At 39.6% G+C, this 12,648-nt stretch overlaps 1 protein-coding gene across 16 annotated transcripts in view; it reads left to right on the top strand.

The window, feature by feature from the left end:
• The window catches only part of LOC148225113 (uncharacterized), a 119,569-nt gene that overhangs the window by 86,005 nt on the left and 20,916 nt on the right, over positions 1–12,648 (top strand). For 8 of the 16 annotated variants that reach the window (XR_015802566.1, XR_015802552.1, XR_015802556.1 and 5 more), the window contains one exon: positions 11,423–11,560. Coding sequence is in view for 3 of the 16 variants with exons in the window: in XM_088161971.1 (XP_088018097.1) it covers positions 7,657–7,722; positions 11,423–11,560 (204 nt within the window). In the remaining 13 variants the exon portion in view is untranslated. The other 8 variants (XR_015802569.1, XR_015802568.1, XM_088161971.1 and 5 more) reach the window with 7 other exon arrangements.

Genomic DNA, 12,648 nt, shown 5'->3' with positions numbered 1-12,648 from the left:
CCTGCAGCACCCCCACTCTGCTGGGGTGCTTCAGTTTGTGCTCACCAGAACAAGTTCTTCACAGCAATGTTAAAACTGGGCGAGTGAGATATCCAAGTTTCAAAAATATTACGGGTTGAAAAAAATAATTTTCCTTTCTGTTAACTTAAGTAGATAAATTAAGGTGGTGGAAACCTGCCAAATCAGCTTTGCCACCAGAGGAAGATACCCCATGTAGCTCCCCCTTCCAGTAGAGCTTGTTCCTGTGAAACACATGGTTAGTGACATGACTGTATAAGCAAGCACTTTGACTTTGTATTAAATGTTCTACCTGAAAAGTCTTCCAGTCAAGTACAAAGAAAAGATTTCATATTGCATCTCCATCAGTGCTTCCTCCTCCTCTGCTTCCAGCCAACCTCTTCTATTCCTTAGTTTTATTCTCATTTGCTCCTCTCATTTTCTTCCACTCTGTGTTGCCAAAGTTACTTATCTCCCTTTTCCACAGATAAACTATGAAGACTTGGCCCTATGGATTCCAGTGTATTAATGGGCTAGCCAAAGGCAGGCAAACCAATACACAGAAGCCCACGTATCTCAGAAGAGTTTTACTTACATTTCCCTACAAATCCAATTGTAAGACTGCTTTGTTGTGAAATATTTTCAATGTGTCTACATTTCCCCGGTTCTGAAGCGTGATGTTGGGGGGCACATGAAGAGGTGGGTTGAAAACTCATGTTGAGTTTTCTTGTGTTTGAGTTTCAAGACTTTTCAGCCTTGCTATGGAGTAGGGTGCAAGAAATCTCCTAGTAATTATCTCCTTCTGTGCTAAAATACAATAATAAATTAAATAATAATGAAAAAATATTAAACACAATAATACATTAAATAATAAAACACACAGCTTAATTCTGTATGTGGAGGGTACTCCAGCTGGGTGATAAGCATAAACCCCTGCTGCTGATCCCGGTGGAATGCTTTGCATACTCAAACCTGCACAGGACACATCCTAATCACTTGTAACGTAAAAGTTATTATATGTGAGGGAATCACTCCTTCCTAAACATTTCCTGTAAAAACTTATTGAAACAGCAAATCAAATGCACCTTTGGATAACACCTAATAGCAATTCAGAGCTTTTGAGTTATGGTTTTGAAGTAGAAAAAATAGAAAGCTGATTTTACAGAATGGAGGAGAAACGAGACATTGTATTGTATACAGCACACAGTGTGAAGGCCAGGTAATGAATTCAGGTAGCCTGAAAGGAAAGAAAAATGAGTGCCTTATATACAGATGCTTCTCATCATTATTTCATTTACTGTAATTCTGTGTATATACAGTCATATTTCTGCAGTTTAGACTTAGAGTAACTCTAAGGAAAATGACAATAGGTTAAGATGCAGTTATTAAAAGAACTGGATCAATTCAGTCAGTATTTAGTGCTCTGAAATGTCTAGGTATCCAAAGAAGCAGGGGCACAAACTATAATAAGTTTCTGGGAAGTAGTCTGGAATTTATCTGGCAACTTTCAATTTCTGGAAATTCTGCTTCTGATTTCAATAACAGTAGAAGACAAACAAATATGCGTCCCAACCTGATGCATACTTGCAGAGCAAGGTTGAAGGAGCAGGTAGGCCATTGGATTAAGACTCAGAAGACCTAGGAGGGAATTTCAGCTGTGTACTGAACTTCCTTGAAAACAGTGAAGAAACCCTTTAACCCCACTTTGTCTCACTTCTGCAACAGTAACACAGCCTGGATTGCAAAATTTCTGTGCTGACCTTCTTCTTTTGAAAGCAAACTTCTCCATGTCCACTAAACACCCATCAATATCAAAGAGAGTTGTCAGGTACTTGTGCAAGGATAGCTCAGATTTTGCATGCACTCATACTCTGCACAAAGAAAATGCCAGTGCAGGTGTAGAGCATGGGAGGTACAAACATTAGGATGCAGATTCTATTGCCTTCCTACTACAGCACATGTGCAGTCATTCTACGTGATTCACTGCAGCCACCTCTTCACTCTGATTCAGCCTGAAAAAGCCCTGAAAAAGAAAATTTTATGCTCAGTGTTAAAATAGTGTCAATGATGCAATTTTAAACGTGTAAAGGCATTGGTAGAGTCTTAACCGACGCCTTACCAACACAACAAAAATAGAGAGAAGGAGTGGACCAGATTCAATAGATTTTTTTTTCTGTGGCCTTTTTAGAGAAGAAAAGGGCAAGAAGGGGGAGAAAGAAAGGTCCAAGTTGAATAAATGTAAATGTATGAATGAGACAGTTCTAAGCATACCCAGGTGTCTTGCCAGCTCACTGCAGAGAGGTCACAGAGAAATAGAATGTCTAATCATTGGAATAAACACAGCTGTGCATACTTACATTTTCCATACCTATTTTGCTAGTGGGGGAAAAAAAAATCATTCCTCAGATCAGAAGATCTTTTCCCAGCCACTTCTAGCTCCTTTGTGTTTTTTTTTTTCTTTTTTCTTTTTTTTTTTTTCTTTTTTCTTAAGAAGTGTTTGGGGGGTTTTAATTTTATTTATTTCATTATTTTATTTTAATTTTTGGCAAAAAATATTAAGCTCTGCCTACTCCAATTGGTTGTCCCCTTTCAGATGATTATTAGCATTTGGAATGTTTTTGCCTTCCAAACATCTTTGGTATTGTACAGAATTGTGTGAAGACAATTTTTTCAGCATGGGATTTAACACTTGTGGAATTTCAAGGCGGAGAAAAAGGAGACTAAAAGGATTTTTTGACAGCAAATGCAAAACGGGAGGATTTTTTTTGAATAGAGCCCAATGGCAAAAAAGAGCAAAACTAAATTTGCTCAATGCAAGGCACACAAAATTCAGCAGGGGCAACTGAGGGTTATAATTTTAAAAAATTTCTACAAGCTGGAGAACAATATTTGAAAACCTTTGAATTAATCATGAATATTTTGAATAAATATGTTGTTTCAAGATTTTATACAAATCAAATGTGAACCAAGAAATCTGACTGTAAAAAACCAAATGTGCCTTTGGATAAATCAGCTGGTCAAATAACAGATATTAACTCTCCCTGGAAACCTTACCCCACTTGTACTTGCTTTTAAGGAATTCATTGTCACAGCATTTTGCAAAGAGAATTTATGACAGAGTAGAAAGGTTCCTTGCAAATTTAATTTGAATAACTGAAACTATTCTTGAAATGTGGCCAGAAACCTGCTTTTAGCATGTCATTTGAAAACAAGGGGCTCTGCCGTCAATTATTCTTGCAGTTACATGCAGAGTACATATGGATAAAAGTTACAGATACTGGTCTGTTGTTGAGAATTATAGAAACTGCTATCTTCATTTCCATAAATAATCCACATTTTTCTCTGATTACTTTTGTTTTATAACTTGACCAAAAATATTGCTCCAAGCTGAAAATTTCTTTTAATTTATAGGATGGGGGAAAGAGCTCTGTTCTTTTATTAAAACAATCTTGAGTCTGTCATGGCTCAAAAATAAATTTTGTAAAATGAGATTTTACTGTTGTTTTAAGAATGTGATACATTTGCTACTTTGGCGATGGAGCGAGTGAATGCATTTTCAGGGCTTGATGGTTGTCTGAAGTCTGACAATTTTCAGCCTCCCTGAACAGCTATTTTGTCTGCAGCAGTCAAATGTTCTTCATGACACTGGTCCCACCCAGCTGAGAAACCATCACCCCTTTCCCAACACATGGGATCTCCATGCAGGCTGCTTTGCAATGACAGAGAAGCAACTGAGTAAGAGGGAAAACTGGCACACTCAGCTCCCCTTGAAGCTGGACCTAGCTGACCTGCTACCTCTTTTGGTGTTGCAGACATTAATCAAGACAGCAGGATTAGATGGGAGCAATTTTGTTGATGTGGCTTTCCATCTCTGGAAGTGCCCTTAGTGCTCTTTCCTGGGGCAGAGGTGGGCATGGAAGAGAGGTCGTTGGACACAGGAGATCCAGGCAGAAATCTCAACTGAACTTCGTAGCAAAATCAAATTTTTTTTCCCTAGGAAAAGTGGAAACAAAAAGGACAAGCGACAGAGTGAGATCATTATGGCTAATTCACTTCTAAATATCCAGGCCAATTCAGATAATGTTATAGCAGGGGCCATATTGAAGCAATTTTTAAGTAACCTTTCCCACCTGCTTCTGCACAACCTTATCACTGTTTTTCCAACACAAGAAAGCAAAACTCCTACCAGGCTTTCAAGCAGCGCACAGGGCTTGCAATGTGCTCCAACAGCAGATCCCTTGAGCGCTCTCGGCAAGTGAAGGGCTCTGCTTTGCATTTTGAGGTAGAGCTTCATAGCTGTGTGCTACACAGGTTTTAGAAAACATTTTTAAAAACCACACTACTGGCAAAAAACCACATGAAATGAAAACATCTCTTTAAAATGTATTTTTAAACAGTTTCCTCACACAGTGGAGTCCATTGAATATACAAATAGCTAGTTGTGAATAACTGAGAGACTCAAAGCTGTGGAGCAGATCAACTGCTCACAGGCAGGGGATATCCAAAACCAAACTTTCATTAGGTGCATTTAAAACGTTGCAAATTTGCAAACTAGAGACAGCTTTGTCATATCAATGGCCCAATGTAGCTGGTAAATTCTGGAAGTGTAATTTGAGTCTGCTACGTAGTGAGAACAGGTCCAAAGACTTTTCCGTCATAGCAAGGGAGGATGAGGTGGGCGCTGAACTTCCTGAAAAACTGAGACCAGGGGAGAGCTCAGGAGAACAGTAAGAACAAGGTATCTGTGCAGCCTGCCATGTGGGGAAAGCCTAAGGGACTAGGGAAGTTCAGGTTGGTGAAGAGTTGAGGGGAGTAAGGAAATATATCTAGATGTAGAATGGAAGTGAGGGACCAAATAATCTCATTGATCTACAGGCCCTGAAGAATAAGTAATAGAGTTTGAATTACAAGTGTTACAATAATATGCAAAACATATTCTGTTACAAAGACTCAGAGGAGAAAATACTGTCAGGGCATGGGACCAAAGTGCAAAGGGCTTTATTTTGATTTATTTTATAGCTCTGCTATAGATTTCAATCCTGTCTTCAGCTCTTTCATAAATGAAGGAGGTTCCAGGAGGATCAATGAGTTAACATTGATATATGCAAGTCTTAGTAGAAATATAGATTGATTAGGTCAAATTCAATTTTATAGCCATATAACCACAACTACAAAAAACTGTTGTTATTTCTTTACAGTAAAGGCCATATAAGAAAGACACATTATCAGATAAACCACTTTTTGTGTACAACCTATTCACAAGTAATTCCCAGAAAGACAGCATTATCTAGGGTTATTAGGAAATTTTTGGTTCTCTGACTTAGCAGCCAAGACTAAGGAACAGTTTAAACGATGTTCTAAAATATTTCAATTCTTCTATATGAAACAAAAAATATTTTGTTTGCCCAGTATGAAATATTCCTTTTGTCACTTCTAAAAGAAGTGCATGAGATTAAAGTTGCAGGGAGGGAGATGGAGCCAACGTTTTTAGCTGTGGAACTCATCTGCAAGGCTCCAGCATCCCAAGGCAAGGAAGCTGCCAATTTTTCTTATTGGCATAGTTCTACTTTTTATGTTTGTATTTAGACATTTTTGCTTAGGATAAGGTGTTCCACCTTTGGAATCAGTGTTCTCCCCACCAGTCCCAGGACATATGTCCACCTGCCACTCTGTCTGGTTACATGGTGTGGCAGCATCCCACGCAAAAAGCAGTGCCAGCAGAAAGCTGTGCTGGAGCCCCTACTGGGAAACACAACACAACTGTGTCACAGACATGCCATGGTTTACCCTCTCAGGCAGATATGAACTTGAGTTCCATTCAGCTCATAAGAGTATGCTGGCTGTTGACTAAAAGGGGAACAAGATCATCCCCCTCTATTTAGGCTGTCTGGCAAAGCTAGCTTTCCTGTTTCCAAATGTCATTTTACTGAAATTGTTCATTGAGCTGAACTATCCAGCTGGAATTAGCTAGCAGAATCAGTCTCCAGCCAAAGTCAGGGATGCTGATTTATTTTGCCCAATGATTGAAAATCAGCAAAAGTAAGGAATATCACAGTTCATTATCATTACAAGTTATACATGCAACTTAGAGAAAAGGCTACAGAACAGAAAGAGGAGTCTTAGTGACTTCTAGCCTATGTACCCCTGGTGTTCCATTAGGGCCTTAACACTCCCAGCAACAGCAGACAACACAAAAATCAAGAGTATGACTGTCACCATGGCCAGCTTTACTCTTAGCATTGCATTTGATATGTCACATTGAAGGCTTCCTATGAACAGGACTTCACTGGAAAAGCCAGCTCTGGTTTCATTTATATATTGAATTAGTTGAAGATAATTGTATGATTATTCATTTTCCATTCATTCTCTGGACTCTCACTATCGATTTAACTTGAGTGACTTTGAATGAGCTTGAGCCCTGTTGAAATGGAGCATGCAGAGATAAGAACATCAGCACACAGGCTCACACTAAAATGACAATGTGAATTAAAATCTGACTTGTTGTTCTGCTTTCAGGATGAACGCAAACAAAATCACTTGATGCACACAGAACCCTGAACAGTGTATGTTTGAATTGTTAATCCCCCCTGAAGGCCTGTGGGGTCCATAGGCAATGCTCTAACTGCCAACAAGAAGTGAGATGGAAATAAATAAAGATAAATGGCTGTGGGATTTCAGCTAATTCCATCAATCTGTGGAGATGACAGAAGAACTTTGAAACCTCTGATCACTTAAGAAACTGGTTATAGCCATACCTAATGGAAAAGGAACATGGTCCAATTGCTCCATGTTGTGGCCCCAAACTGAGCAGGCTATTATGAAACGCCATTCACTGTTGCTCAGCTGGTGTTTCAGGACATGACTGATCTTGAGTTTACTGGTATGGTTTGGATAAATCTGAATGCCCTGAAGTAGCTTGAACCTACTTCCTGCCCAATTTGCACTATGGATTTGGTGCAGTGCAGAGGCTGTCTTGGCCACTTCTCATGGCAGTATCCAGTGGAGAACTGCTGGCCTCAAACTGGAGTGAGTCAGTACAGAAATTGGCTTCACATATATGAGCCTGACTCATCTTTCAATTACTGAGGAAATGGTTTTATCCAGGAAATAACCTGCACCATCAAGGCCGTTTCACGAAAGAGGCTTTCCTCAGTGTCATTCATAGAAAACATTCAAACCCACTCTTAAGGCCAAGATGGGTTAATCTCTCAGAAAGTAAGATTATAGCATTGCACGGAGAGCTTGCAGGCTCAGGAACATACATTTTCCAGTGGAGCTACCAAGATGGATGTGAAGATGTGAAATGCCAAGCAGGGAATTGCAACAGAGAGTATCCCATAGTGACAGGTCTGAAATCCTGCCAGGTGTCAGGGAGGGGTTAGTTTAACACTGGCTAACTATCCCCTCTAAATGACCAAGCAGAGAGAAACCTGCACTCTAACCTCTGCCAGTCCCATAGCCAGAGCAGGGGGCAGCTTGTCCTCCAGTATCCTGGCACTTCCAAGACTGCTTCTGTTCTCTGCCTAGAAGGCATGCAGCATTTACTGTGAAGAAGACGGACAATACAAAATACAAAATAAAGGAAATTTCTCTGGGAAAAAGAATGATCAATGAAACTGTTGCTCCTGTGGTGCAGCTGCTGGATCCTGTGGGATATCGATGAGCAGCCCTTTGTGGATTAGTAGAAAGAGCCAGCGCTGTTGTTATCAAGATAAAACTATTCAGGTGTGAATTTACCATTCCGTTAAGATATAAAAAACTCCTGACAGCAACTTCTGAGCACATCCTATTCTTCTTTCCTCCTCAGAACTGTGGTAGTAAAACAGTTTATTGATTTCTGCTAAGAAATCAAATGTTGTTATAACTCTGAAGGGTGTCCAGTTACAGAGAAAATCGGTGGTAATCGGAAGCTTCGTGCAGACCTCACATGACCCTGCTCATTCCAGCACAGAAAACTGTTTTTGTCTCACTTCGAAAGAAACCAGACAAACCCTGCGAGGTTACTTATAATCCTGACACCGCTCTCAGATTTGCCATATGCTGGGAACATGCCTTCTTGCCTATTTACAGTATATAGCTGAAGGACTTTGTTACAGCCCTGATATTTGGCATATCTTAAGCCTATTTAGAACATCAACACCATCAATCACTTGGTACAGGGCCGAGCAGCTGGATGAACCTTGGCTATCATGTGAAGGCTATTTGTCATCTGGGCAAGTCTGTTTGGCGCATAACGCTCCAGTCCCAGAACAATTTTCCCTCTCCAAAAATATTCTCTTTGATTCAGGAAGCACGTGATTAATAACAAACAAGGGTTTAAAGATGGAGGTCAAGGCTGAAACCTTAACCAAACAAGTGCATTGCTTCAGATATTCCCTTGAAGAGCACCCTTGGTGGAGAAACAAAAAACTGTTTCTGAATAGCAAGAGATTTGAGAGATCTGCTTGGCCATTGCAACTACAGAGGCTTTTCTCAACTGTGACAATGCTATTTGTACAAACTGGTAGCCAGACAAGAAAGCACTAGCAGGAACCCACATTTTGGATGAATTGTGCACACATCACTTTCCCATTCTCATAGAGACAAGTAATACTCAGCATGTCTAACATTCAGGCAATTAGCTCTCTCTTTAAAATAAGAAATATTAGCTGACATATCTTAACCATCTGTGTGAGCCAAAATAAGAGCAAGCGAGTTTACATAAACAGTCTTAGTGTGTTTAACAAGCATGTAGCTAATGATTTAATTTTTTAATCCTCAACAATAGGGACTACTGGATATAAGCAAGTGCTGCATCATTTATGCCTGTGCTGTTAATGAAAGACTAGTAATTAGTGGATGACTAAACTTCAGAAGAACATGTTGCTTCAATATATGGTGTTGTAAAAGACAGATTTTCCCCAGCCATCTGCAGAGCCAGAAGGAAAAGGGAAGAAAAAAATATTTTGAAAGTTTGCCTTATCATTTAAAGTATTTTGTTCATATCTTCAGCACCTTTTTAACTTCTCTTCACCACTTATCTCCCCATCCTTCCTATATTTGTTAGTTACCTAATCTGGTTTAGAATGTAAGTAGAGAAGTTTTGTGTCACTGTATTTTTATAAAGAGATTCCAACATAACACAGTGAAACCTAACATCTGAGTTGCTGTGAGGTTTGCTGGGTACAAGGCGTAGGCAATGCTTGTGCTTACAGGGATGACCCTGTTAAGCAGTGACAATGCATGCAACAACCAAATTTGTTAGCACTCGTTACTAAAGCAGGGTGAGTGACCTTGTCATATTTAACAGTTCTGAGCAGACACAGCAGTGGAGATCCTGAGGGCAAAACCAGAATTTCCATTAGTGATGTAACAATATACTGACATAATTAACCCCTTTTCCACTTCCAGTGGCTTAAATAGCTGCATAGTCCAGCTGGTAAACTCCTGATGTCTGGAACTTGTGCAGCCCGGATTTGTACAAACAAAAACCAAAACAGAAGTCATAAGTGTTCTGTCTCATTTCTGAACAAGTGCAGCATTCAGAGGGGAGTGTGGCTTTAGCCCGAGAGCGGTCACGCTAGCATGGATGCCACCACCTCCATCTTCCAGTACTGCTAGAACAGCAGCAGCAGACACAAAGGGTACAAGTAATGGCAAGAAGCAACCCAAGGATTTGGCAAAAAATGTTCATTTCTAACTGCTTTTCAAATGGAGCTGAAAACCCTAGGGACTGAAGAGTGAAATATCTTGTTTACAATTAAATTCCTGATCCATGTAACTAAGCAACACAGTACTGTGGCTCCATAAAATGGCAGCAAAGTTAATTTTTTAACAATGCCACATTACCTTTGTACATCTTGTTCCTGCTCTCCCTCAGGGTCTTACATGAATGAATCAGAAAATTGCTCCCTTATGTTAGGCTTGTGTCTGCACCTGCATTAAATTCATGTCAGAGAGGGGTGGAGGAGGCAAATGTTGGGAGCACCAATAGCATGGTACTCCTGCATTTCAACTCACAGCCTGTCCAACATGACAATTGCCTTTAATAGCTGTTCAAGGCACTACAAGAAATGAGCCTTGCATCAGTGGTGGTCCTTTCAGACAAAAAAAAAAAAAAAAAAAAGAATAAAACCAATCTGGGATCTTGTTTAGTTTAATGCCTGTCTCCCATATGGCTGGTCATCTCCCTGCAACCAGTCAGGGAAGCAGAGTCCGTGCAGAGGAGAATTAATTATGTTTACAACATCTTTGTAAATAGAAGCAGTTTCTGTGCACCAGGCTGATATTTTTGATGGTAGAAAACTGGAGTTTCAAGCCATTGTATCTGGGGCCTGTGGGTGTCTCAGTGCTGGATTCCTGGACCAATGCCCGCAGCCCTGGTCTGGCTTTGGGCCAAATCCAGAGCTGAAAGGGGCTGTTCTCTGGTTCTGGTTTTGGATGTCGCTTCCATGATTTTGGCACAGGCGAATCAGAATGCAAGCTCAGCCTTGAACTCCAGCATTAGGCTAAACCTAATATGAAACTTCAGCCTGCTTCACATTATTCCTGCTGGTTAATTCCAGCTGTTAAACTTCTCCTCCCACTACTGAGCCAGAGAGTGTTTTGTTGACAAATTTGCCATGCATTTCAAGGAAAGCAGAACCTGGCCAAGGCTTTGGGGTTATATATTTTTTTTCCACTGCAGGAAATGGAAGTGTTGGCAAAAATATTCACCGTTGTTTAGGATAAGAGAGTGTTTGGACATATCCAGTTTTAAGCGGTCTGCTTAGTCTGATACTCTTGATATATGAGACAGCAAAGAAATATGTCTAGGAGTCTTGGAATGAGGCATCTTTTTTATAAGATGAGTGAAATACACACGAGGATGAAATATTACTTGCATATTACCACCAAAGCTGGTCAAAATTCACTCAATTGACTCCAGATGTGGGTTTCTTAGGCAATTTTAAAGTTAGCACTACTGTAACTAGGTGTGAGGCCAAGGCAAACTACTCTAGTGCTTTATAGCACTTGGAAGCTACAGTAGTCAAATCAAAATAAGTTACAAGAGAATCAGTTTCTTTAAGCTTAACAGCAGGAAGGATTTAATATACTCAATACAGCCAACCCATCTTCATTTGAAGGAACATAAAATAAATCCTTACCACATTTGTGACTTATTATTTGCATAAAGGACACAGTTCAAGAAGCAGATCCCTGACATTACTTATGCAAGTAAGGCCCTACAAGTCCTCACTACCTTTTATTTGTTTTATTGTATTTCCATGAGATTGCAATTATGTTTATGGTGAGCATGCACCTCCATGCTCTGCTGATGCAGGTCAGTCATCTGAATATTCAAAGCTACTTTTCAGCACATATTAAGTACTTAATGAAAGAATGAAAGATACTAATTCTATTTCTTTTCTCTTTTCTTCTGCCTGCTTTTTCTCCTTGCAATTAGGTACTCTCTCTAAAAAGCTTCATCAAGGAATCCACTGAAGCTCTCACCAGCAAGACGTTTGACTTATCCTACAGTGATGGCACTGAGTCTTTTAGCATCTTATTTATTCTCAGTTTGGCTTTTTCCACTGCAAGGCTGGTAAGATCTTACTCTAATACCCCCAGGTCCTGGAGCAAAGAGGTTGCCACCTTTTCTGAAGTTGATTTTGTCTGCTTTTTTATTAATTTTAATACAGAAGGGCCCTTGGAAACATGACCCCACAGCACCCTAAAAAATAAAAAAAAATTGGAAGAGAAAATGGTTTGATTTAAAGTAAGAACCTTGATCTGTGCAAACCAGCCTCCTGACTTTTAATGCTGGCCATATTGCAGTCATGCTAGGCTGGAATGACAGACATGCTCCACTTTTACCATGGAAAAAACTTTCCCTGACTGCAAAGGAAGAAGTAAGATTTGCCACAAAATTGCACAGCAATCTAAGTGTTTAAGACTTTCTCTAAACCGCTCAAAACCATCTCCTGTCTGACATTTCCACTGTGGGCATTTTGCAAGAGGATACTTTTAATATATAATTTAAGGTGGTCAGGTAAGTCCCTTTTACTATATGTCAAATAGTAAAGGTTTAAAAATAAAATCTGAGGTCATTTAAGGGTTTCGACTGACCTGTTGAAATAGTTTTATCGGAAAATTGCCTTAATATGTGTTGGTGATGTAAGGACACATCTTCAGCTGGTAAAAAATCCGTGTGTAGCTCCACACATGGCAGGGGTCTTTGCCAAGACACAAATTTCCCCTGATGATTTTAGAACTGTTTAGTTCTTTAATAAAGCATCACTTTGATAAAAGCTTAGCAGAGATGTGAGTAGCAGAGAAAAGAAAAAAATGACACTAAAATAGGAGAAAATATTTTACACTTAAGAACCCTTGGCATGCTACACAGTACTATTTGATTAAGTGAAGTTGTAATACAAAGACAAGGATTAATCACACAAAAGAGCAACATAATTAATTGCAAAAGCTAAGGGAGAATTTCAAGAAAGAATGCATCCTCTCATTTAGCTTACAAAAATACAATTAGTAATTATTACTGATTTCCTGGAGAAAGTCCAGAACAGAATTAAAAATATCTTGAGTCACAGGAAAGTTCATGGGTCCATGGGGACAGACACGCTGGCCTGAAGGAAGCTTATATTTGTTCAGCAAACTTCTTATTTTTAAATGATCTGT

Source organism: Sturnus vulgaris, chromosome 1 (genome assembly GCF_052056855.1).
Source record: "Sturnus vulgaris isolate bStuVul1 chromosome 1, bStuVul1.hap1, whole genome shotgun sequence".
Lineage (NCBI taxonomy): Eukaryota > Metazoa > Chordata > Aves > Passeriformes > Sturnidae > Sturnus > Sturnus vulgaris.
Note: the sequence above shows the minus strand (reverse complement) of the source record. Positions and strands in the feature narration are given on the sequence as shown.